The sequence below is a fragment of the Moschus berezovskii genome, chromosome 15 (genome assembly GCF_049115385.1).
Source record: "Moschus berezovskii isolate FMDL1 chromosome 15, NW_MosBer_1.0, whole genome shotgun sequence".
Lineage (NCBI taxonomy): Eukaryota > Metazoa > Chordata > Mammalia > Artiodactyla > Moschidae > Moschus > Moschus berezovskii.
The window spans coordinates 65417628-65444264 of NC_142474.1; the positions used below are offsets into that span (position 1 = coordinate 65417628).

Genomic DNA, 26637 nt, shown 5'->3' on the forward strand with positions numbered 1-26637 from the left:
AACTTACCAACAGACAGACATATGGGAATTTCATTAAAAAAAAAAAACTTTACTAAATGGAATATAGAAACATTTGACACAAGATTTGGAGTTGAAAAATTTCCATTTATAAGGCCAAATTCTTTATACCTTATCTTGACAAGTGTCCAATTTGGGTTGATGTTCTACTTTCAGGAAATGTTTTCTTAATCTTCTCTCCTTATTAGGATATTATTTTAAAAAAAGAACTTAAAAAAATCTTGAAAGTTACTTGATGCTGGAATAATACCAATTTCTTTAACAATAACAAAGCTAATATAATAAAAGCCATCAGGTTTGGGATATTTTATGAAAATGTTTAATTCAACTGTTTCTTTGGAATGTAGTAGTCATAGTTTGGAATTTAAGTTACAGTTCAGTTCTATGTGTTGTTTTATGCAACTCAGTGTCTGAGAATACAAATGTCATTTAAAGTTAAGGCTTCACTTTTCATTTTGAAACAACAATTTACAAGCGTCATATTGTCATAGAAAATAAAAATTTCTGTAAAAAAAATTTGCACAAAATTTTATGATGGTACAAAACATGAAGCAATAATATACCAGTAAAATGAAAACATTTTACTACAGAAAGATTTATAGATCTCAATAAAGAAAAAAATATGTTATTTTACACCTTTTAAAATTATGAAACAATCTAAAACAATATAAACTGAACATTTTGTAACACTGCCTTTACAAATTAATAACTTTATAAACATATAATTTTTAAATATATTTATCAGTGCAAGATACTTTAAAATTTAAAGTTGCAGTATCATTTTTCCTTGGCTGAGGACAACTTTAAGTCTGTTGCCTTAAAAAAAAAAAATCAAGTCTTAATGCTTTCGTCTGGGTATGATTATAACGGCTGAATGGATGGCCCTGGGGGTTAGAATCTATTCTTTTTTCATAGTGATCAATACTTTCCTGGAAACAAAAGGCATTCTCATTTCAATTAAACCAGGATGAATGGACTTTCAGCTCCATGATGCAAATGTGACCCCCACAAATGTACTTGAGTGAGACCTACAGCAGTGCAGGAGGAAGTTCTTCGGTGCTACATGGCAGGGCACAAACACACGGAAAACAACCAAAGCTTCTTTGGGTTAATTCACATGCTGCCTCATAAGACATTTACTTCTCTGTGGCTTAGGTTTTGCCAGCTCCAAGGCAGGCTTTCTCATTGTGAGCCACTGGAAGTTTCTAGAAGCTTTCACTAAGTCTCTTGTTTTTTCAGGGTTGCTGCTGAATGGATTTTTAAGAACCTTTGTTTTGACTTTACTCCTTTTCTTCCCCTCTCTTATCTTAAAATACTCCATCCCCAGGCACCAGAATTTATGGTCGCTTTCTTAAATTAACCATTCCTTCTTCCACTTCCCTTGCTTGACTCAATACCAAAACAAGAAGGTTCTCATGGGTCATTTTCATGTATTTGGATGTAAAAATCTCTGATTTTTGGAGTTTGAGGGAATTTCATCCCTTTGAGTCTCACTTGAAAGCCAATTATTTCTTCCCTCAACTTAACCACTATTTCTATTAAATGCAAACATTTCTATTGAAGATCATTTTGATTGGTATATATAGCAAATGGCTTTAGGAAAAAAGATACTGTCACTTTAACCAGTTAACAAGGAAACCAAAGTTATACTTTGGAGGGCAAAGTTAGGAATTTCCCTTATTTATTTATTTTTCCAACATAAAGTCTAGTAAAATTGTTTGCCATTCCCAGCAGGTTAAAGCTGCAAGTTTCTTTTCTGAAGAATGGCAAATGCTTAAATCCTAAGAGAGAAAAAAGACAGAGGGATAGCAGAGAAAGAGTTTACATTTGAAAATACATTCCATATGAAAGAACAGTAAGAGAGAATATTGCAGCTTTATACAAAAGGGTCAAGAGACATGAAATTGAACTACGGAAAAAGCGGAACGATTAAGCCACGTTGCCAAATCTTCGGAGCCCTTGCCTTCCTGGAGGCTGACATCTCGCACTAAAATATACTTTCTTCTTCGTCAGCAGGCCCCCAGGGTTTGATTCAAGAAGAGGGCTTTCACCAGCGAAAAACAGGGCGGGTGAATGTAACACAATGAGAACCAGTCAAACAAAAAGGCACTTGAGAGGACGTAGACTAGCCAGTGCCAAGGATTCTTCGTTGCGGTTGTCCGCATCACACCCAGTTGCCAGCAGTGTTTATGATGGCACAGTTTTCTGTATGGAGTTCACAGCACGAGGTTGAGTACAACACTGGAAAACATCGAGGAAATCTGACAGTATTGCTTCGTAAACAGAGCTGACACACTAGACTGGTACTGAGGCTACGGTATACTTTAACAGAAAACATCCTACTCCTTCTTTGCCTATCCACGACGCGGGCGGTTATACACAAGGCCAGCTTCAGGAGTCCACTGAAAGGCGGTTATTTGAATATATTCTGGGCACTGGGCTGCAGGTAGCGTGTCCGTCAAAGGGGCCCCGCTAAATACACTTGGTGCCAGCATCTTGGATTTTGCACAGTTTCCGAAAAGAATCCAGAAGAGGAAGAGGAGAGAGAAGGGGTAAGGGGAGTCCTTTGAATGATTAAGTCAATCATACTTGGTCTCAACACCAGCATTTGATTATTCCAACGAAACCAACAGAAAGAAGCTTGACTGTACAGGATTCCGATTGTTAACACAGCTAAGTTGTCCGTGTCTGTCGGCCAAACTCATTGAAGCTCCTGAGAAAAACCTGGCTTGGCGTCATCAACGCGCTTCCCAGCCTGAACAGTGAAAGATCAGCCGGTCCCCAGCTCAAGCTCTGTCCTCCGCTCCACTCTCCTGCTTGCCTGCTCACCTCTTATCTGCTTTCATGCCTCCGAGTAAGTACTCTGTGGATTCAGTTTGTCTTTTTTCAACTTCACGCCATCCACAAGTTCAAAGTTATAGTTCTCCAAGGCAGATAAGTTTCGTTCTGACATGCCGTTGTGCCAACAGGCACAGTACAGCACGACTCCGCAGACGGCGCCCAGGAGGACACCCAGGGCACTCATGGCGATGATGGTGATGAGGATGGGGTCCAGGGTCTTCAGCACGTTGCCCGGCTTCCTGGAGATGTTCTCGTCACCTTCTCCTGCGCCTTGGTAGCCCGGTGTGCTCCCTGGGGAGAAAAACAAAATTGGCTCCGTGAGCACTGCTAACACACCACATGAAGGCGGGAGACAGCGAAACGGACAAGAAGTTAGGCACACATCTGGTTCTGAGCTGTCCTTCCCAAGAGAGCCCCTGGGGGATCTGTGGTGGGGTTTGGCTCCTCCATTGCCAAGAAACAACAGCGATTGAGAGTTGTTGGGAATCAACGCGTGGGAGGGAAGGTATTGGGGCGTTGGTGCTGTGATTCTGACAGAAAGTTTAGCACATGGAAACCACTGTTGCTGGGCAAGCAGTGAGGGCTGGGTTCTAATCAAATTCAGATTTTATGCAGCCCGCCCTCCGTGAGACTGTAATCTGTGTTTATTGTCCTCAGCCAGATACGAGATCTATAAGCTTTGCAAAATGCTCCTTCCCACATTGGTCTAGCAGGGGATTTAACCATTCCTGATGCATCTGTTTGATCCCCAAATCCTGCACGGGAAGATGGCCCAAGCTGTCCTTCTGGGTGGTGGTCCTACCACAAGTCAGATCTTCAAGTTTTCCCCCAAATCGACCATGGTTTCACTCAATCAGGAGAGAGCTTTCCAACAGAATGAGGGCATGCCTGCTACTGACATTTTAAATGGCTTATGGCTCCAATTGAGAAGCCAGGTCTGTGTTGTGCTGAACAGAACACATTTAATAATCAGCATCTTTGCTGCCCTGGTGGTTTCGCTGGAGATGGTCACACAGCTCTGCACGCAGGCATTGGGGAAATGTTTTCTTTAGAGTGGAACACAAGAAATTATTAACATGGGAGCTCTGAGCCTCATTACCTGATACTAGAAATGAGACTAGAATGTTAATGTGCAACAGGCCTGGTGTTTACTTAATGGTGTTCTGATCAACAAGGATTCCAATCAAAGGAAACTAAAAATATGCGATGCAAGTCCCTACAGGGGGAAAGAAGCCACAGGGACATATTAATATTCTCTCCCTTGATGTGACACTGTTTTGAAACAATCTCTAATAAAGTTTACATCTCAGTGTGGACCATGTAACTAAGCTAAATGAGCCTCGTGTTGAGAAGATCAACTGTGAATATGGCGCCATCTCTATTTGTCTCTACCAGATCCAAGTCTGGCTATGGTATTAATATGTCCACATTTCTGATGGCAACTGGTGCTGATACTGATGGACAGGGTACAGAGCTGCTAGCAGCAGCTTGGAGTGATGCTGGGGCAAGTGTCCAACACCTGCCACTGCTGGCAGGAGGCACAGAAACTTCTGGGAATACAACAACATCAGGCAGGACCTCACTCCAACCAAATGCCTTGCACTGGATCACAAAGCGGTATTCAATGAAAACACACTTTTGAATCAATTAGTTTGAAGTCTGAGGCTACCACCTAATTACCTGTCTTAAGTGAAACGAAGTGAAAGTCGCTCAGTCGTGTCCTACTCTTTGTGACCCCGTGAACTTGCAGCCCACCAGGCTCCTTTGTCCATGGAATTCTTCAGGCAAGGATACTGGAGTGGGTTGCCATTTCCTTCTCCAGGGGATCCTACCAACCCAGGGATTGAACCTGGGTCTCCAACATTGCAGGCAGATTCTTTACTACTAGCGCCACCTGGGAAGTTACTACCTATCTTACTTAAGGCCAAGTCACTGCTGAGTTTCAGTCTCCTCATCTGTGAAATGGAGATAAATATACTCAGAGAACAGCTGTGAGAATTAAACAAAGAACTTATAGAAAGTGACTGGAACATACCAGCTCCTCAATAAACCCTCATCAGCATCATCGTCATCATCACTGTCATCAATGTTGTGATCATTATCATAAAATGAGGGTTTCAGTAGCGGAGGCTGGGAACAAGTGGTCCAAACAGACACTGGGCTCCAGTCCTTTAAAGATTATATCTGGTTCTCAATCAGGCACAAGAATTTGGGTTGGTTTCAAATTACTGTATCAAAAGTACTGTAGGCCCTTGGGTAAGAAACAGTCTTCGCTCGCTTCCTGTTTCCATAGTTATAAAACGAGGGTATTTCACGTCGTTGTCCTCTGAGCCCTTCTTCCACCTCAGTAGAGAAGGGCCACGTTAGCATATGTCCCGTGGGGTTACCCCCAGCACGGTCTGAATCTGTCACTGCCTCTCCCAAGTCTGTATCTGGCACTCATTCTCACAATAGTCCAGGCTCAGTATCACTGACATGGGTGGGTGTTTATTCTATGTGAACTGCTTTGGTACCCTGGGTTTCCCTTGTGGCTCAGCTGGTAAAGAATCCACCTGCAGTGCAGGAGACCTGGGTTCAACCCCTGGGTTGGGAAGATCCCCTGGAGAAGGGAAAGGCTACCCACTCCAATATTCTGGCCTGGAGAATTCCATGGACTAAATAGTCCATGGGGTGGCAAAGAGTCGGACACAACTGAGTGACTTTCACTTAGTACCCTAGTGTGCCAGAGTTTCAGAGTTTCTCCATAAATATAATAAAAGCCATGTAAAATGTTTTAAAAATAAGTCAGCAAGACAAACTTACCTGTTTCATCGATTTTATTTTCTGGGTTCTTTTTATCCAGGTCTGCTGGTTCTGACAAGTCAAAGAAAATTGAAAGAGATATTTGAACTCTCAACCAAATATAATACACACACACTGCATCAACCCTCACACACTAATCACCAGTGGCTCTGCTGGGTTTTCCTCAAAGGTCTTAGCACAATCCGACCCCACCATGTAACTGGAGAGCTATAGAGAGGCAGTGCTGAATGATTAGGGAATTGGAGTCAGATCTAAATCCAGGAAGCCCTGCTGCAGCAGAGTGTGTTGTCTTAGGAGACGGGTGGGGAGTGGAGGCCGGGGGGAGGGTGGGGAAGTGGCTCTGGCATTTGGAGTGTGGGGAAGTCTGGTAAAAATAGAAAACAGAAGTGGAGTTGCACATATGGCTGCCATCCTGTGCTTTTGTAGATAACGGCTTCCTAAGTGTTAGTTGGTTTCCCATATAGTATGTCAGCTCGTTAAGGCCAGAGACTGCATCCTGTGTCTTATAAAAAAAAAAAAAGTCTCCAGGGGGAGTGGAGTCCTGGTGTCCTTCATGATTCTGAGTAGAGGACAGGGACCTGGTTCACTCCTGTGTCCCCAGCATTTAGAATGGTGTCCAGAACACACTCCATGACTCAATAAATATTTGTGGTATTAATGCATGAATAATTAATAAAGAGTTGATAATCTCCTAGCATCCATGGCTAAATTTTCAAAGAAACATATTTGACGAATAATTGTAGAATTATCTTAGACAACTTCTTACTGTCACAGCGACACAAAGTTGTTGGGTTTTTTTTTTTTTACTATTTTTTTAAACTTCTTATTTTATATTGGTGTATAGCCAATTAACAACATTGTGATGGTTTCAGGTGGACAGCAAAGGGACTCAGCCATACATACACATGTATTCATTCTCCCCCAAGCTCCCCTCCCATCCAGGCTGCCACATAACAATGAGCAGAGTTCCCTGTGCTGCACAGCAGGTCCTTATTGGTTATCCATTTTAAAGATAGGAGAACATAAAGTTTTAATGGTGCCTTAGCTGTGACTTTCTGAGTATAACGCCCAGCAGTAACCACGGCTAAGCAGCACAGTCACATGAACAGAAAAAGGCTCAGGGATTTGTTTTAGCCTCTATGTATTCACTGTAGCACTCGGATGCTGCTTTGCCCATAGAAGGTGATCAGAGGAAACCTGTTGAACCAAACTGAATGTACTTCTTTGTTTCAGCTGGTGGAGTTTGCTCTCCCATTCCAAAAACATCACCATCAGCCTTCCCATCTTGGAAAAGGAAGGAAAGTAGTATAGGCCCTGTGTAACTATATGAAATAGACATATTAACAACTGTGTAGACCTGGATGCTGGGGAGTTTGTAAAGTAGTTGTAACTTAAATATTAAGCCTTATCATTTTTTCTATGAAGGTCTGCTAGGTACTGTGGCATTAAATAGATTTCCTTACCTAATATGAAGCAGACCTTTATTCACTGTTCATTCTAATTTCTTCAATCGACCCTATCAAATTATTGCCACTTTAGGAACTACATATATCCAATATATTGTATAATAAAAGCTTTGTAAATTGCTGAAATGACCAAAAACCCATTATAGCCAATAGGCCTCCTTTGTCTTAAATTTGCCCAGTAGGCTTATTCCATTTTGTTATAATTAACATCCTATTATATCATGATATATAACAAAAGTTTAAGTGTAGCAAATGGAGCTTAAGACTAATTACTGTGCTATTACATTGCCATTAGTGATGCTATTTATAATTATATATCAAGAACTGCGAGTATGAATCGGTTTTCTATGTCAAGACTTTTATTCGTATATACCAGGCCAAGAAAAATCCATAAACCCTGAAATGCTAGGCAAAATCTCTAAATTTCATTTATTCTTTTGAGGCATTTCAACTGTTCTGAGAGTCAGAAACCTCTACTTATTTTTATAATAAATCAAAGAATGATGTTATCTATGATTCATTCACAATGTAATCTTCATTAAATCCACTATTATGAAAAATTTCAAAGGCTTCCTATTTTGTTTACACATTGAGATACCTGGAATTACCCAGGTGTCTGAGTTTTCCACTTGTCATCACAATGTTTAGGCACGGCCTGGAAACTGTGAGTTTCTCCTTTGCTACGATTTTTGGTTGCACGTTATTGGTGTACTTCTGTGGATACTAACCAGACATTCTAAGCAAACCAGGTTAGATGATGCAGTAGCTGAAGGTAGACGGACCTGACTTTATGCCTCGTTGCATCAAAGCAAGCACATCTATAGGATGCGCTTATAGCCCACGTTAATATTCTAGGTCTAAGTGAGCATGACAAAGACCATAGAGTGGAAAGGCTCATGCCCTGAGCAAGCGCTGCATCGGTTTCTACAGCAACCCATACTTACTTGCGCAGTCCTCTTGAGGGATGTGGTTATTGATGCTAATATCATCCACTGCAATCCCGCCAAGGTTGCCTTTTCCGATTTCACCCTCAAAAATCACCTAACGAAATGAGATCATTTTCACAGTATTTAAATGTTTGGTCCCAAACAACAGTGTTTACAAATGCCTGTGCAGCTCAAGTCACAGCCCGTAAATGAAATTCATGAGATTTCGAATGAGCACGCGATTTGCTCTTCAATCCGTATTAACTGCTTGGGGATGGTATAAAACTTCTCATATTCTCTTTGTGTGATACAGAATTTAAAACTGGAAAGAGCAGGAAACAAAAGGAATGTTGATTGTGACAGCCCTAAATAATCACAGAGTAGCATTTTCCCTTCTTTCTTAGCAATCAGACCTCTGCCTGTAAACTAGGAGACTATGAAATCACGCTGCCTACATGATCATCAGTGCATCGGTATCTCAGGCTGAGGACACACCTGAAATAATTTTTGGAATGATTCCCGCATCTCATTTGCATAGCTTTCAAATAGCATCCCAGTGCCCCCGAAGCAGCTGCCTGCCCCGACCTAGGGAAGGGGGCTCACCTGGTAAAGCTTCAGAGATTTGTGGAGCAGGACACGCCCCTCTTTCCAGTGGTCCCCTTGGTGTCCGATGGCCATCCAGACCAGCTGGTCATACTCCTCTGGCTTCTGGTAGCGCAGCTTGACCCTCAGCGTGCCCACGTGTGAACCAGACATGTGATACCAGAAGGTCATGCAGTGAGCAGAGTTCTGGGAATAAACCACGGGGCTCACCAGGCGAGCCACTTTGCCCTTTTGGTTTTCATCAGCTTGGGAGTAGATGAAGTTGCCATCTCCTGCTGTGACAAAAAGCTGTGTTAGGGGGAATGGCCAGAGATGGATGAACCTCTCTTTTCCATCAAGTTCTGCTGTCAAACCTTCTCTCCTGGGCAGAACACCAGAACCCAATTGTGCAGTGGTGGTGGTGAAGTGGGTAATGGTAGGTAACCTCATTGGCATCAAAAGGCTCTGCTCTTGGCATCTGTGAAAGGACGTTTGTGCTGGAGACTGTAAATTTCAATAGTAGGATACCACTTATCTAGAATGCATGGTCACATGGACATGGGCTATGACTTGTGTTGGTCTCTACACCATTGCAAGCAGATCGGATGTACTGGAAGACCTATTTCCATACAGTTTTAAGACTTGAGCAGCACGTGTGTGAACACAGTGAGTAAATGTAAATATTTAGATGTATTCTTATTTACCATGGGAGCAGGAAGACTTCTGGTGGATGTTGCTCTGGTTACTATAACTGCCTGTTAACAATGAAGCTGCTGTCTGTCCATATAATCTGGCAATTTTCCCCCACCCCCACTTCAAATTCCAATTCTTTTCCCCTAGTTTATTTTAATGGCTTATATTAATAAGTTCCTTAAATACACCTGAGAGCTTGAAATTCAACTGTGAGTTCCATTCTTGTTTGATGTGGGCTTCTGGTTCCAGGAGAGGAGAGGCTGCTTTTCTGAGGCTTATTAGAATGTGCCATTTCGGCAACGGAGATGCTTGCTGAGCTTGGAGGACTAACTCCCGGCTCTGCTATTAATGACCCCCGGTGGGAGCACTACCTCCTGCTACCACCTGGTCTAAACACACAACTCATGTTTCACTGTTTGCTCTGCAAATAGAAATGCTACTCGAACGCCGCACCTGATGAAAGCGTGGATCTGATGGCGAGCTTCCATGGGCAATGGGGTGTTCTGGGTGCTACCCCAGGGGCTGGCGTGTTTGGGAGATGCTCTTGCACTGCATGTATGTGGGCGCGTCCTGCGTCAGCAGCATCCAGGTGGGGTGGATGTGTCCTCGACCACCACCTTCCCCCCTCACCTGGCTGCTTGTCTGAGAGGCTCCTCAGCACCCTTAATAAATCCGGTGGGTGGGATCATGAAAGGAGGGTGGGAAATAGAAGCCACAGCCCCGGCAGAATGTGTGCACTCTCTGTCTCTCCCGGACCATGTAGCCTCGGTCACTCCTGGGGTCTGTTTTCTCCCACTGATTTACCTAATGATGGTCACCTGTCTGTGTGATGGCGCCACCTCTCTCAGCCAACTAAGACAGGCAGGTAAGACCTTCCCCCATCTTGCCTCTGCCGCCTTGCCCCCATCGTGTGGAGAAGAATGAAGTTGAGGATGCTTAGCTGAGCTGGTCCCTGAGCCAGGCCTGCATCTTTGCTCCCTTTTGTGCTGTCTTCTGCCACCCCTGCTCCCCCTGCAATTGGACACCCTCATCGCACGGCATGGGTGAGCCGTTTCTCACCCGGAACCAGACTGAATGCATCCAGGCTCGGACTCCCTCTTTTACACCTGCATCTCCCGTGCCCTTCCCAGCATCTGCCAGGGTTTGGGGAATCCTCTATAAGAAGTGACACAGTTCCACTGTTAGAGGTCAAATGCAGAAAACCGATCGGGATCCCTTTGATAAATTCAAAATCGGGCCACAGACTATTGTACCTAGATACTGTTCATTTTCAGAAGCCTCCACGTCTGATTTGCAAAGCACCGCACACGAGCTGTGGCGGGCTGTGTGTGTGTGTGTCTTGTGTGTGGGGCTCTTTTCATCCAGACTTTTTCATGTTAACAAGTCCCTGCCTTTCAGATGCCAGGCTCACCCAGCTCACTCAGCAAATGATTGCAAGTTTAGTGCTGCGGGGGCTCTTTCTGGTCTGGGTGGATCTGGAGGGCTCCCACAGAGGACAAAAGAGAAAAATGCTTCTGAAGGAATCGCACTTCTCAGCCGTTCATCTAAGACACGCCTGCCTTTTCTGACACTCCAACACATAGAGCGCTGATATTTTTCCTTTCGGGGTTTTAAAGCAATTCTAGGTCAGGAACTCTCTCTCCGTTTTCTCAATTAGCACTGTACTTCTGTAAGCCTTTTAGCTTTTGTCTCTGGCTAACGTAGCTTTTAACCTCCTTTGAATGTCAGATCCTACTGAGCCTTTTTGCTTCACTTTGCCTCAATTTTTCCACCATTACTGCCTTCATTTCAGCTAATTGCATTTGGTTAATTTGGTGCCATTTCTACGTACAGTGCCATTTACAGTCAAAGTATTTTAAGTTTTCTAAAACTGCTTGTCTTAAGATTCAATTGAAAGTGTCTCAGAATTGAAGGAGTTCAATTTTATCCAATTTCCTTGTCATTCTTATTAGGAAAGGAGGTAGCCGTGATGGAAAGAGGCCTATTCAACCGACTTAATGGTTGTATTCACTGGGGAGGAGTGAACAACCAAGTGGGAAAAGCATGAAGGACCCTTTGGCCGTCCATCAGCCCACTCGCCACTCATCAAGGGGGACCTTGGCTTAATGAGACGTCTCAGCCTCAGCAAAAGGCCCCTCTGGGCTCTTCTGGGAACCATGACTTGAACAAGCAGTGCTGTCGGTATCACTGATTGGGCTGGAAGGCTGTGGGTTTTTTTGTGTGTGTGTGAGTATATGCATGTGTGTTTTTTTTACAGGACATTTATGGGTTTTTAGTCCATCTCTCAAGCTGAGTAATGACTAGGAGGAAAAGAGGATGGCAGTGGGTAAGAGTTCCTAGAGTGGCTGACAGCTCCCTGTGCACCCTAACCCTGATTAATCTTAGAAGGAAAGTAAGACAGGAGGTGGGGTGGGCTGTAAACTGGGGTGTGGCGAGGTTTCTACTTGCTCAGAGAGAATGAGCTAGATTACTATCTTCCTCAAAAGAACAAGATCTCAACCCCTGACCCCAATTCACTTCCACTCCAAGGGTCAAGAGAGTAAGCATTAGACAATAAATGAAATGACACTATCTATGTCTAGACTTGCTTCCAAATCACTCAAGAGTCAGGATGCTGGAGGTAAAATGAGATTCCTAGGATCTGATGAGTGTTGAAGTTGGGTTATGTACAGAGAGGGTTCATTTTACTATTTCTTTTCTCAATGTTTGACATGTCCCATGAAAAAAGTTCAGAAAGAATAGAAAACAGGTCCTAATTCACACACACTGATTTGCCCAGTTTGTTACTTTTCACAGGGGTCAATCAGTTGCTAAGTTTACTCAGCATGCTCCAGTAAGTGGCCTAAGAGAATCTCTACTAGGGAAGGGCATCTTTTTAATCACAGAAAATAAAAGCACAAGTGAATGATCTGTAGTATTTTCTAAACTCACAGACCCCCAGCAACCCTCCTCAGTAACACCCTCTCAAATTTAAAGAAATGAGGCCACAGTGAATCCCCCATTACCTGTGTGATCCTGAATCGGTCCCGTCTTGCTGGTCAACACACTCCATTTGAGCTGCACATGATTGTCATGTTCCCAGTGACAGAATGTCTTGTGAGAACCCCAGCCAAACTCACAGTTAAAACCATATGTTGGAAACTCTTCAGTGGGTGGAAAGGAAGAAACAGAGACAAGTAGAGAAACACACATTTGATCATTTAGGTCAGAAAGGTCCTCAATTCCTTCATGGAGAACATGACTTATATAATTTAATATCTATTCGAAAATCCTAGGAAAGCCACAATACCCAGGATTGCCAAGGAGCGCAAAAGATGCATGGAGAGATGCATATGCTCGCAACATCACATTTAGTAACTTTTTTTTTGGATCCAGCCCAAAAAAAGATTATGGACTGCCTGTCAACTTGGTACATAAAATTGCCAGGACGGTTACTTTCCAACGCATGTATTATTACATCTGTAGCATTCTCCCTATTTCCACAATATTTAATATAAAAGATACTCCACTCTTAAGGACAGTCATATAAATTGATATCCACCAATGAAAAGAATCTTAGAGACTGACCCATGAAACTCCAAAGTCTAGAAACGTGACTTGGCTGAACATCTCACCCTGGAGGTTATCTGTATTCTCAACACACCAGTTTATACTCCACGTTTTCACTGGCAGATCTCTGAAGCATTTTGGAAGATTTTTTTTTTTTTAACTTCGGTGCTTTATATCAGGTCAATTAATTTTAAGTGGGAAATCTCTGCTGCTTTAGTGAATTTTCAGATTTGCATATAAATTGTTTGCCCCACTTAAAACCGCAATGTAAGGTCAAGTAAAGCCAAAGCATATTTGAATAGGTACCCACTTGCATATTTTTTAATGTTCAAATTCTTCCTTTGGGTTCTAAAAAGAAAGCATGAAGGGATTCTCAAGAATGATTTGTTTCGTGTGTTCTACAAAGTGCTATTTGATTATGGGTTGTTTTTTTTTTTTTCCCTAACTTGTACAGTCTTAGTTTTTTCTCAACCTTTTTGCTGGGGGAATTTGGTTAACTTTTTAAGCATAGGGAAAATGAGGCCGTTGATATTTGGAATTATTTTTGGTAAACTGGAGCTAACAATAAAAATAATCCTAAAGATAAAATTCTTTTCCTTCTGCCAGTCCCACTCGTCTCCTGAATATAAAATTAAACACACAATAGGGGCTGTTTTCTCTAATGAGGGTCATTGCTTCTCATTGAGTTCAGGCGTCCACAAGATGGCAGCATTGAGACGAGAAGGAAGGTGCCCCGGGCGGCTTGCCCGCTGATCTAAAAAATAAGTTTAAACAATCTCTCTGTAGCAAAGGGGAAGTATGATATTCTACGCTGCATTAGGGTCAGGCTGAGAGCCTATCTCATTGTGGTCTTTCCTTTAACTCTGCCTAAGTGTTTAACGCAAATATCTTGCTTTCTTCAGAGTCTGGGCTCCACTGCCCATCCCCCACTTCAACAATGGCAGGCAGGAGGCTCTGTAAGGCAAAGATTTCCTGAATAGATAAGAATGATTTACTTTGCATTTTTAGCTTCCAAGGAACTCCTTTCAAATGCTAATGTGAAATTTTGGAAGGAAGGCACCGTAACGCATCCTCAAAACTGAGCAAGATGGATTCTCCCTTCCAATGACAGTGTGACCTGCCAAAGGATTCACCGGGGCCAGCTGGGGAAAGAAAGCCTAGTAAGTCATGTGATGTGTATAACACGAGCACTTCCAGTTTCTGCAAAGGGCTATATTTCACAGCAGTAGTGTCACTGGAGATACATATTTTATGCCTAGTCCATCATAACCATGAAACAGGGCTTCTTAAAGCATGAGAAACCCTCTCCAAAATCCGCCCTTCTGTACAGCATGACTGAAGTTTGCAGATGTAGTCAGCCGAACAATGAAGGAGTAGTTGAGTAACCTTGGATGTCAACACCGGCGGCCCTGGAATGTGCTGTTGTGTAATCTTGTGTTAGAAACTGCTAATATTGGAAAATATTAATATGTGTGTGGTTTTAGGTTTTCTCCTTAAATGTCATTTATAAGACCTACACAGAGAGGAGGGAAGTCAGTCATTACAGCATACACATTTCTGGTAATATTTGCCCTGTTAATACTTTAAATTTATTGTGTAACTTACAGAAAACCACACCATCCATAATTTGGCTATTACTATTCTGGCAGTGTCATAAAATAAATGAACTTGGGTATTTTCGTGGCCAAGACAAAAGGCGATTTGCCTGAAAGACTAATTTTGACATCTCCTGTTCCAGTGAATGGAAGTCAACCTTTATCTTCCACTGTTCTTTCCAATCTATGAATTTTACACAGTGACTGCTCAAACTTTTCATATTTTACTACTCTTATCTCTTTGGCTCAATCATATATAATTTATGGTAATCTTGTTAAATTAGAATAATTTTTTTTTTTAATCAGTACCTTTTGTGGGGGATGGGCATGGAGACAGAACAGCTCAATGTTGAAGATTCAAGCCTGGCTAGAAAGGCTATTAAACTCACAAAAATACACACAGACATTTCTAGAAATGGAAAGAGAAAGAGAGAAGGACAGAAGCAGAGGACAAAAGGACAGAGAAAGAGAAAAAAGCAAATGGACAGATGAAGTTAGTACACAGGACAATGTCCATGTGACCTTTCAATCTTCAAAATATTACCCAGGCCCCATGGCTGCACAATTCTCATTAAATTCATTGGGAATAATCTGGCTAAATCCCTTCTTGACTCTTAAAAATAGCAGGAAACAATATTCTGAACTTTAAACAAATTTATAGCCACTGTGAGCCAGCACCAGCTGTGCCTGGGGGACCTAGCTTGCCCAGTTACATCATTAGCACCATGTATGCACAAGGATTTAATTTTCAAATCTGGGCTTCAGAACTTCTATTGGGTATGTGAGCTCGCTTACTCATAGGCTGGAAATAAGCGGAGGTGCCTGAGTCCATGTAATCATGGGTCATGTAAATACTCTGAACTGATTTAGAGAATGTTTGGGGATCCTCGGAGGGTAAGAGTCTTCTGCCAAGGGGAAGATGGATTTAAAATGCAGGGCTTCTCATCAGTTCCTGGCAGAGCATTAACAGGCTTTTATGCATCTGATGACAACCCAGATAGCATATGCGTATTATATGCCCACTGAACATATTATATTGGAAGAATCCTCAGCATGAAATCTTCAGACTCTGCTTGTATCTTTAGTGGCTTCAGCAAAATCAGAGGATGATGAAAGTTTTGAGGTCTGATATGCTGCTGCTTGTCAAGGTGCCTGCAGGACAGTAGGGATCCAGGTATCAGTAGATGGATCTGACCACGAGCAGGGGAAACCTCAGTGAGTTAGACCTGCTTTCTGATTCCACACATGCTCAGGTCCTGAGCATTGGCTTAGCCAGGAGGTGACAATGAACAGAACTCCTCAAAGAAACACAGACAGTTCACTATATACAAATGAAGAGAACAAGATTCATGACTCAGACAATGGAAAAACAGGAAACCAAGGCGACTGGTAAAGGACTCTGGGCTGACTGTAGACTAGATCATCCCTATCAGTAAGGTCTGTGGTTCTGTAACAGAGAACAAACCTGACTCCATATTGGATATATTACTTTAGCTCTAACTCTATGCTCTGTTGCCTGAGTGTAGCCATGCTGGCTCTGCACCTTTTATAACAGAATGTACAAAATTCTGTAGCCTGAAATATACAGGAGAGCCCATTCTCAAGGCTCTGACCTTTAAAGGTACAACACTTTTCTGTTCATGTACAGACAAAAAGTTGCAGAACAGAAAATAATATATTGTCTTCTTGGGGTTTTATAGGAACATTGTGACCAGATCTACATGGACAGCTGCAAGAACAAAGGATTCCAGGACCAACAAGTTCGCAACAACCAGCCGTACCCTCTCCCTTTTTAGTATGAATGAAGCCTCAGTTCTAACTCAGGTAACATGGTTCTTTGGGACACTAGTCTACCATCTTCTTGGCCCGTTGACTTCTTACTGGTTCATGATTTGTATATCCACCCTCTGACCACAGTAGACTCTGTGAGATGACTGTTTGCTCTGGAGCTCCTCCCTGAAGCCATTATGCCGATGGCTTTGAGCCATAAATTAAAAGTTCACAAAGCCATTTCTGCTTTGACAACCCAGACCTCCACCATGGAGGGGGAGTCATCTCATTTGGGGCTATTGTTCACAGGTTGTTGTTGTGTTTTGATGACCCCTAGCTCTTTTGACAGCCAAGCAGAGAGATGAGATCTGTTGATGGCAGCTTCCTAGTGGTTGTAATTAACTCACTGCTGCTGCTGCTGCTAAGTCACTTCAGTCGTGTCCGACTCTGTGCGACCCCATAGACAGAAGCCCGCCAGGCTCCCCCGTCCCTGGGATTCTCCAGGCAAGAACACTGGAGTGGGTTAATTAACTCACTGGCAAGAGGAAAAACTAGAGCAACAGTTAAAATGTTTGTTACGTTATTAGAACTTCAGTTGTTCACCTCACCCCATTCCCTGTGACAGTCATAAAGAGCTTGCAGGAAGTTACCCCACAGAAAACCATCCAGATGGGGCTGAGTGGAAAAAAAGAAGAAATTTCTTATCAGGGAAGATGGGAAGTGAGCAAAAGGCAGCTAGTCAATCCCCCAAGGCCACATTTATAACCTGAAAAGGTATGAGGGGGACTCCTGCACCGTGATGATTTAGCTGAACACTATTCTTCAGTTTCATCTTTGGTATTTGGGGGTGTCTTAGCTGAGTGGTGGGCTTCCCCAATGGCTCAGTGGTAAAGGACCCTCCTGCCACTACAGGAGACTTGGGTTTGATCAATGGGTTTGGAAGATCCCCTGGAGAAGGAAATGGCAACCTACTCCAGTATTCTTGCCTGGGAAATTCCATGATCAGAGGGGCCTGATGGGTTACAGTCCATGGGGTCAAAAAGAGTCAGACATGACTTAGTGACTAAACAACAATGAGCTCAGTGGTAGCAGGGAGTCTGTCACCCAGAGCCAACCATGGGGAAAACTGGGGTTAAGTTCAACTGAAGGGAGGTTTGTTTTTCAGTTTAATCAGGTCAAGAGTGACAGCACCCTTTGAGGAAGCATGCTAATTAGAACAGTCCTTTCTGCTTTCTGCTGGCTGGGGAGGGTCTGCTATTGAGGAAACATTGATGTACACCACATGCCCCGTTAATAAGTGACCGTGGAGGCCAAGGCTGAGCAGGCTTCAATAGAGGAAATGGGAGAAGCTGGTGAGCTGACCTGTTCACCTCTCTCTAATGGTTAACTTTTAAAGTATGTAAAACCTCTGATTGCTTATACGCACTGTTTCCCCTCATGTGTGTCTGTGGGGAAGATTTTCAAAAAATACTATCGAAATACAAAAGAGAGTGAGGGGGAGGCCACCATTTCCCTGTGGCTGGGCCCTGATCAACAGCAAAGCTCTAAAAGTCATCACAGGACTCTATGAACAACTTACTGACCAGAGATATATTAATATGTCTTTTGTTGTAGTTCATTGCTCAGTTGTGTCCAGCTCTTTTTGATCCCATGGACTATAGCCCACCAGGCTCCTCTGTCCATGGGATTCTCCAGGCAAGAAACTGGAGTGGGTTGCCATTTTCTTCTCCAAGGGATCTTCCTAACCCAGGGATCAAACCTGCATCTTCTGCACTGCAGGCAGATTCTTTACTGTTGAGCCACTGGGGAAGCCCATGTCTTTTGTTACCTGAATGTTATCAACTGGAGACATTTTAATAGTCACCTACATAATAATCATCCAACTAAGTTTTTGCAAAAACCCCCCGGTCAATCATGTGTTAATAAAAAAGGATGTAGAGGTAGTCCACCTCAGGGCTGTCCTCTCCAGCCCTGGTTTCCTGCACACCATCTCGCGGTGCACCCGCTGGAAACGTGGCTGTAAAACTGCCAACTCCGTGGCAGGCAAAACTGACAAACTTCGCCTGTCTCTGATTTGCAGAGCGGCGATGAAAATAAATAGTCAGGCTGCTGCCTGGGAGATTTCCTTCTCCCGAGTTTGCAAACACAGTCCATGTCCTAGATGTGCTGCGTTTAAACAAAGTATGTTCCTTGGTTCCTTCCGTTGAGAGTGGGGATTGTCACCATTTGGCAGTGACTGATGGGGGAGGAAATCTCGCTCCCTGCTGCATGTACATGTGGATGAAAAGGAAGCAGTGTTTATGGCTCCTGCTTGGGGACCAGATGCTGGTGGCATCTCTGCTGGGACTTGATGGGAAATGGAAACTGAGAAGCGTAGCGATGCGCAATTTTGGGGAAGAAGACACACATATCTGAATCAATTTTCTCTTTGGTATTTGATACCTGACTGTATAGTGCTGTCTATCACCGTTGGCTTCTCTGTGGTGAGCACAGTGGTACCACCTAAAACACAGAAAGAATAATATACGAGATGAGAAAAAGCAGGATGATAAGTAATACACAGCAGAGAACACTCTTACATACGTCTGTTAAAGGCTAGCAGTTCCCTTAAATAACTCTTCTTTTAATTCCAGCTAGAGTAACTGTCTCAAATTTTGCTCATCACCACACCAAGTTCAAATAAACCACTATTTTTCACCCACTTATTCATAAAGCATCTAGACAGTATGGATAATTCCAGACTTCCTTCAAGGGCATTCCTTGACTCCCAGACTAATCGAGGATGCTCACAATGGCAACAATGAAAAGCAAAGGCCTCCCAAGGTCCTTAGTGACTTGAGTATTAAACTTGACCTAGACCTCTAAGTTCAAATAGTTTCCCAAGGTTTCAGATGTGTGCCTTTTGGAGGGGAGGGTGTTGCAAGGCTCGTCCCCACCATCTATTTTAAAAACTGAAGGTTTTAAGTGGGTAGCTGTAATTCCTCCTTTCTTTTGCTGCTGTGGTTGTTTATTTTTCCCAAGGACAAATATTCCGCCCAGTATGTAGCTTGGACAAGCTGTAGGGAAAGTGAAAGGGGGGACATGTTTCTTCACAGTCCCGAGGAGCTGGAAGACTGCACAAACAACACCCTGAACACTGTGAACTTTAATCAGTCTGGGTTGACTTGGAATACTTGGTCCAAGGATGTCGTGGAAACTTAGATCTACCATCTCTGCTTAAGTATCTTAGCTCAGCCATTTTCTGCCCTTTATCATGAGACTTCTGTTTTATTTATTTATTTTGGCTTCCCAGGTGGTGCTAGTGGTAAAGAGCCCACTTGCCAATGCTGGAGACGCAGGCAAGAGATTCGGGTTCAGTCCCTGGGTTGGGAAGATCCCCTGGAGGAGGGTATGGCTACCACTCCAGTATTCTTGCCTGGAGAATCCCCATGGACAGCTGAGTCTGGTGGGCTACAGTCCATAGGGTCGCAAAGAGTCAGACACTACTGATGTGAATTAGTGACAGCAGCAGCAGGTAGCCCACAGGATCTCACGAACCAGGGTTGGAACCCACACCCCCTGCGGTGGAAGAGTGGCAGAGTCCTAACCACTGGACAACCAGGGAAGCCTGAGATTTCTGTTGTAAAGCCCTGTTCCTCAACTTGCCCAAACCACAAGCATCACTTGAATGCTTCTTGAAAAACTGGTTTATTGTTTACTACGTAGGTACTTGAGAAAGTCATTTCTCCTTAGGTGTGTCTGCCTTGCAGATAATGGTTGAGGATCATCTATTTGCTTTCCCAAGAGATAAGGTCCTGGGCAGACTCAGGGTAAGGACATGGGCGGGCTCATGTTTGGAGGTGGTTATGAGGTGTCATTGTATACCGTTCAATACTGTCATTCAATAAAGAGACTATGATCATTCCTATTCTGGCTGAGCCCTGGTCCTAACCTGAATCTCCCATGGGTCAGAAATCACCCAGCTCATGAATCAGAGAGCCAAAAAACCGAGCTCCTGGGGTGGCATGAAGATTTCTGAGCTCATCCACTGCAGCACCAAGTCGTGTTACCCCTGCTTGCTCAGTAAATACGCTGGATGAGTGGTCACACATGCATGTGCCCTCAACAAGGCAGGCGCTAGGAGAAGGAATTATATATATTATGGGTTAAGAAGGTGAATCTGTAATGGCAGAACTGGAGGGAGGCCAGAACGCATTAGCATTCCGTTCCCAGTGGTCTTACAGGAGAAAGACTCAAGGTGAAAACTCACTTTTTAAAACCGATACGCACTGTCAATTTTGTGAGAGGTTGGGAGCCAAATTCCGCTGCCGGGTAGACACAGATCCAATGTGAAATCTGGCCTCCTGGTGCCTTTGAAGCCAATTGTATTATCTAATGACTTCAAAGGCATTTGCAAATGAGGAACTTCAAGGGTGAATTTTCACCTTGGCAAGCAAGCAAAGGAGAGCAAAATCTCTCTTTATTTCCATGTGTTTGGTGCAGTTCACCTGGAATTCAGTGTTGTTTAGAGGAATGAGCATTTGGCTACAATACTTATCTCCCACTATGTCCAAATAGGTCACCCCTGGGAGAACACATTAAAGTGACACCATCTGTGTTTAGGACCCAAACCTTAAGAGAACACTGATCCCAATTTCTAGGCTTCCACCCATCAGGATGAAAGAAAGAATATTTTTGGTTTGGTTTCAAGGCACTAAGCATTCCAAGTTTGCAGCTGTGACCGAAACAGCAAGGAGAGTACGGACTTGCGTGTGAGTCCAGGAGGCAAGATGCTACCTGGGAATAGATACCGGGGTTGGGGAGGGCTAGGCTGCCTGCAAGCACTGGCACCTGTCAGCACACCCTTCTTCAGAGAAGACTAACACAGAGCTTCATAGAGGAAAATAAGCTTTCAAAAAAGGACAAATTGGCCATGATGCAATAAATGCACATGAAGCATGAGAAGGCCTTCTAAGATCACCTTTTCTTTTTTTTTTTAACTTTTTCTTCTGTATTGGAGTGTAGTTGATTAGCAAAGCTGCAATAATTTCAGCAAAGTAACTGAGTTATACATGTACCTATATCCTTTTCCAATTCTTTTCCCATTTAGGTTGTCACATAATATTGAGCAGAGTTCCCTGCATTGTACAGTAGGTTCTTATTGGTTAAAGAATCACCTCTTTTTAATGGTGGAATGAAGTTAACTTGATCAGTACCCCTAGAAGTTCTTATTATATGCACCTATTGATCAAATTATTTAGACAAATGTGCTGGCCTGAGAAAATGACATTTTTGGGGGGCCAGGATAATATGTAAAAAAAAAGAGAATGCCCTTTTTTTTTTCTATCTAAATAAATGATTCTATCCAACAAATGAGTTTAAACACTGTAAATAAATGATCACCTTGTACTTTTAAAGGATTGTCAGTGTTTCCACTGGAAATGACCCATTTTCTGCGGTTTGCAACTTGGTGCCATTCACAATTTGCTCGAGGCTAACAGACTTGCCCTGTTTCATTCAAAGGCTTAGGTTTCAATTGATTCAGTCATGAAGCAATGCAAAAATGAGAAGGTTGGTTGTTCTGACGAGAGGAGTAAATCTGAGGCTTTGACTCTAATCAATATTAACTGACCACTTTAGGGTTTATAAAGGAAAGAACCTCTTCTCCAGAGGGTAATTGAACAGAAGAGTCTCTGATGACTGTATCCATTCCTTTTTATGAGGATTTTCACTACGGACGGGATGTGTGACTAGGTTTGCAAAAAGCCTAAGGTTTGCAGAGAGTGTTTACAGGCGACCTTGGGAAGGTTCTGTAGGACCTGCTTCACAGGCTAGTACTCTTGTTTTTCATATTAGCTATATGGTTTTCAGCTGGAGCTTGACATCTTACAAAGAAAAGGCCTCTGTCTTGATTAGTGTAATTTTTGTGGCTTGTGGCTACTTATACACAAGACTTATTTTCAAAATCCCATAGCCATGTAATATTTATTGGCCATTTGACTGTAAGCGATTATTCTGGAAATTTGGAGGGAGAGAGCCTTAGGAGGAGGGATTTATATGTAAACTCAGTTCATGATACTAAACTTCTCAGCTAGATTTTACCTTTATTCCATCTCAGAGTAGCAGAGCAGTCTTGCTCTTTCAGAGGAGAGGTTCTGAATTGGAAATGGGGGTCCCTCCAGATTTTACATTAATGCATTAGCCACTAACATGGCACTATTATGAAGTTACACGGGAACACCTTCAGTTTCAAAGGAATTACATGGGCTCTCTAGAGTCCCTTCTGGGTGAAAACAGAGACTGCACCCAAGGGCTGCTGTTTAATGTAAAATGAGAGTCAGATGCTCTAAGAAACTGCGCTTTGACCTGGGTAGCAATAAAGGTCCCACAGCACCTCTGGCAACAATAGGGTGAAAATTCTAGGACTTTGGCCAATTTCCAAATGGTGGAGTCTGACTTCCCCATCTGCTTAATGTTTCCTCTGCCAGTCCAAGTGGAAGAGAAGGTCACTTTCTAGCTCTTAGGATTTCAGAATATTATGGAGTCATCCTCTAAACGAGTCAGTGAGGCACGCGGTACATGCCATCCCCGATATATCTGTTAGTGGTGATGTGAAATAACAACGAATTCTGGCTTTCTAAATTTTAATGTAAAATGAGTCACAAAATTCTAACTTAAAAGCTGCAGTTCAAATATAAGTCTAATTTCATCAATTAGTTGAAGGATCCACACAAACATTTTGATTCCTGTTTGAAAATAAATGTTCTCAAGTGTGTGGAGCATGTGTTACTGGGGCTGGGGGCGAGGGTTGAAGATGAGAATCAATTTATGTTACATATTGTTGTTTGTTATTGTTTAGTTGCTAAGTTGTGTCCGACTCTTTTGCAACCCCATGAACATGGCTCCCTGTCCATGGCAGGATTCTTTCCCAGGCAAGAATACTGGGGTGGGTTGCCATGCCCTCCTCAAGGGGATCTTCCTGACTCAGGGATCGAACCCAGGTCTCCTGCATTGGCATGTAGATTTTTTACCATTGAGCCCCCAGGGAAGCCCAACCTCAGATACATTTAGCCATGGAGAAATTCTTATTCATTCAATGAATACAATCCCAGCCCTTGACTCTGAAATGGCTAAAATTACTGTTTCGGATGGCTGTGACTTGGAAGAACAATTTGTTTATGTGATGACATGAGGAGATGAAGATGCATGTGTTCTGGCAAAGTTCCCTCCACCCTGATGCCTAGTGCCACGAGGATTTTCACACATACACACACAAACACACACATACACACAGGTGTTAATGAGCAGGTCTCAACTACAACATAAACTGAGATGCCACAGCAATGGGATGAAGATGGTTTCTGCACCTGTGAGCTGGAAGTCATCACCTGTTCCGCTGTGGCAGTTGGCCTGGTCATCATCACATTCATCTACCAGGTTCCCATTGGGAGTGGTCGGTCCAGCTGTAGGTGCTGAAACAAGATCCAAGGATTATTTTCTCACACCTCTCAAATGTATTCTCCAGCCCCCTGGTTGTTGACTCTGCTAATGCTTTCACCGAAAACTTTAATCTGCCATAGGAAGGCCAGGAGGGTGGTGTGCCTGCCTCTTTTTCAGGAGTGGAAGATACTTGGATTTTGCAGAAGGCACTGGGGACTGCTCTGTTTTGGTATTTGATCCCTATCTCCTTGGTAGACTTGGCTGCCTTCTCATTTCATACGTTGTTATCTATATAAACATCCCTTTTATGAAAAGTTCCTGAATTCTCTGCGGTTATTTATTCATGACCCTGGAGTTGAGAATTTTGATGATAGAGATTTTGCTTGAACTGTTTTTCCTTTCATTTTCAAGGTGCTAGAGGAATCGATTGTCATGAATTATTTTATATTCTTGATATTTACTCAGTTTATCTTGTAATTTTTTTCCCAAAAGGGAGTCTCAGCATTCACTTTTAGTACAATATTGTTCTTATTTATTTTTTTCACAGTGACTCCATTTCCCTCTAAGTAAGCATCTGGGTTCTTGAGCGCTCCCTCCAGAGCAGGTGTCTGGGAGCTCCCGGGGGTCATGTTACCTTAACTCCCGGGGGACCACATTCCGCTGCCAGCAGGTATTCCCATAGCTCTGAGTTTGTAGTTGAAAAGTAGCCAGCATTAATCAAAGACTGCTTTTGAAGTTCTTTACATTTAGTTCCATCTATTTTTTTTTTTCAGCCTGTTCCTCATTTTTGCAATCTGTTTAATATTTTACAGTTTTCGGCATTACGTTTCACTTTACAAGACTTGAGATAATGGACAGTTCTCTTGATGTCTGAGAACCAGACAAGATGCTGGGAGTCGGCGGGGAGCGGGGGTCTGTTCTCTAATAGTTTCTGGTCAGTTGGAATGTGCTGGTAACTGCTGCTTTCTCAATAAAAAGTTGACACAGTTTTTCATTGTACAGGACTGAGCAGAGTTATAACAAATGGAGAAACATAGCTAGTTTTGACGTCCTCAACTGCCCAGGATACACACCAATAATTGCTAGGAAATCACCACATGGAGGTAATGTCCACACTGTTTAGGCTACAAACTGGACTTTGTAAACTGTGTACACACCGATTCTGGGTTCTGCTCATTGCTAACAGCGAATCAATAGCATCCTCTTCAGCAATCTTGATGCTTGCCTTTGCTAAGCTGCCTTTGCTCTTGGTTTTGTGCCATTTTTAAACTCTCTATTCACTTTGCTGGTTTTTCCACATTCCTTGTGGTATTTATAAAGAAGGAGTTTTACATTGGACGTGGCCCAGGGTAGTACCTGGATTAAACTGAAAAAAGTAAAATGTGAGTCTTTTTAAAATTTTTTTTTTTAATTAAATTTTCTTTTTTTTTTGCAGTGTGGGGATAAGCATATGGGATCTTAGTTCTCTGGCCAAGGATTGAACTCATGCCCCCTGCAGTGGAAATGCAGTCTTAACCACTGGACCACGAGGGAAACCCCCAAAGTGATTCATTCTGTTGTCCCAATTTTACTACTTGAAAATATTTTATCTTCTGTGGTCCTCTAATTGTTTCTTAAATACAAGTCCTAGCCCCAAATAAGCTTGAGGCCCCAGAGATGGCTGGGTTGTACCTCATCCTTTTTTCCTATCCCTTTAGGCATCTCCTGTAGAACAAGGTACAAAGTTGATATTTAATAAGGGCCTGTTAATCATTTTAAGGAAGAAGAAAAACACTCCCTTTCACCAACTGTGTTGAAAAGCTCGGACAGTTCTTTCCCTGGATGCTGGTTCCTCACGTGGCTCGGGGCGACTTCCCCACTTTGCTGAGTGCCTGTGAACATCTGTAGTCAATCCCTTCACCACCATCACAACCTCAGCACAGAGTTGACACTGGCAAACTGCCACCAGGCCCAGTCTTTTCAACCATCCATTCATTCCACCTCCTAAATCAGTGTTGCTTCCCAGAATCCAGGCTAAAGTCCCGCATCAGAGCAGCAGAGGCCCTTTTCCAGGTGACCACACTGCTCAGCACACTGAACCAATGTATCTGCAGGTGGTTCGGTCTGCCCCTACCCTCTTTTTTCCTAGGCGTCTTTGCCAATGTCCTGGAACATGGTCATTCGTGGTCTGTGTTGACAGTGATGGGATAATTCAGGGGTCCTGGGACATAGCCACAGATATGGAAACAGCTACCCAGTAAAGAATGGGAGATAATGGCCTGCTTTTAAATAAACACATAGGAAAGCAGCTATGAATGATTCACCAGGATGGTGATTTATAGCTTAAGATTTTTTAGTGCCTAAGAAATGTTTTATGATATTTAATGTGCTCAGGAATGTAATTATATTTGGGTAGCTTGAAACACAAATAATTTTGAAATCCCAAGAAGGTGATATTTAAAAAGCATCCTTCGAAACAACTTTGAGCATATGCTCAATGGATTAACATCTGGGTACCAACAATAGCCATTCTTTGCGCTAACCTAGAGGAAGACCTTTATGGGGATGAAAATGTTGGTATAAGGTTACTCACTTATGCCCAAATCGAAGGCAGATGGGAATTCCAGTGCACAAAAGCATTAAATAGTACACTGAGCAACCATCATATGATTTTTTTAAACATTCATCTCATTCATTATGTGATTAAAAAAAAAAACGCAGAGGAAAGTGCAGTTCTGGGGTCAATGTGAGAACTGAATTTGTCCCTGACCTTCCTATGATAACCTAAGTTTATGCAGTCATATCTTTAAACAGACCCTATTGTACATTACATACATTATGTGATGTAAAGTTTGGTTTCTCTGCAGCAGTCTGAGAAATTTATCCAAGACAACGACTCAATGTTTTGGTCTGTCAAATGCTGCTTCCTGCTAGTATGTGATGGTAGTCAGCACTGCAGACGGAAACCTGGACCAGACACAGGCCTCTGAAGAACTC

At 42.9% G+C, this 26637-nt stretch overlaps 1 protein-coding gene across 5 annotated transcripts in view; it reads right to left on the reverse strand.

Annotated features, from left to right (window-relative positions):
* Positions 1-321: 321 nt before the first annotated feature.
* Positions 322-26637, reverse strand: part of NRP1 (neuropilin 1) — a 151263-nt gene continuing 124947 nt past the window's right edge. For 2 of the 5 annotated variants that reach the window (XM_088844151.1, XM_055428074.2), the window contains 7 exons: positions 23589-23693; positions 18685-18744; positions 12334-12471; positions 8657-8931; positions 8072-8168; positions 5662-5712; positions 322-3150 (listed from right to left, as the gene is read on the reverse strand). In XM_088844151.1, coding sequence (XP_088700277.1) covers positions 2861-3150; positions 5662-5712; positions 8072-8168; positions 8657-8931; positions 12334-12471; positions 18685-18744; positions 23589-23693 — 1016 coding nt within the window. In that variant the 3' untranslated portion in view covers positions 322-2860. The remainder of the gene's footprint in view (positions 3151-5661; positions 5713-8071; positions 8169-8656; positions 8932-12333; positions 12472-18684; positions 18745-23588; positions 23694-26637) is intronic. The other 3 variants (XM_055428093.2, XM_055428098.2, XM_055428084.2) reach the window with 3 other exon arrangements.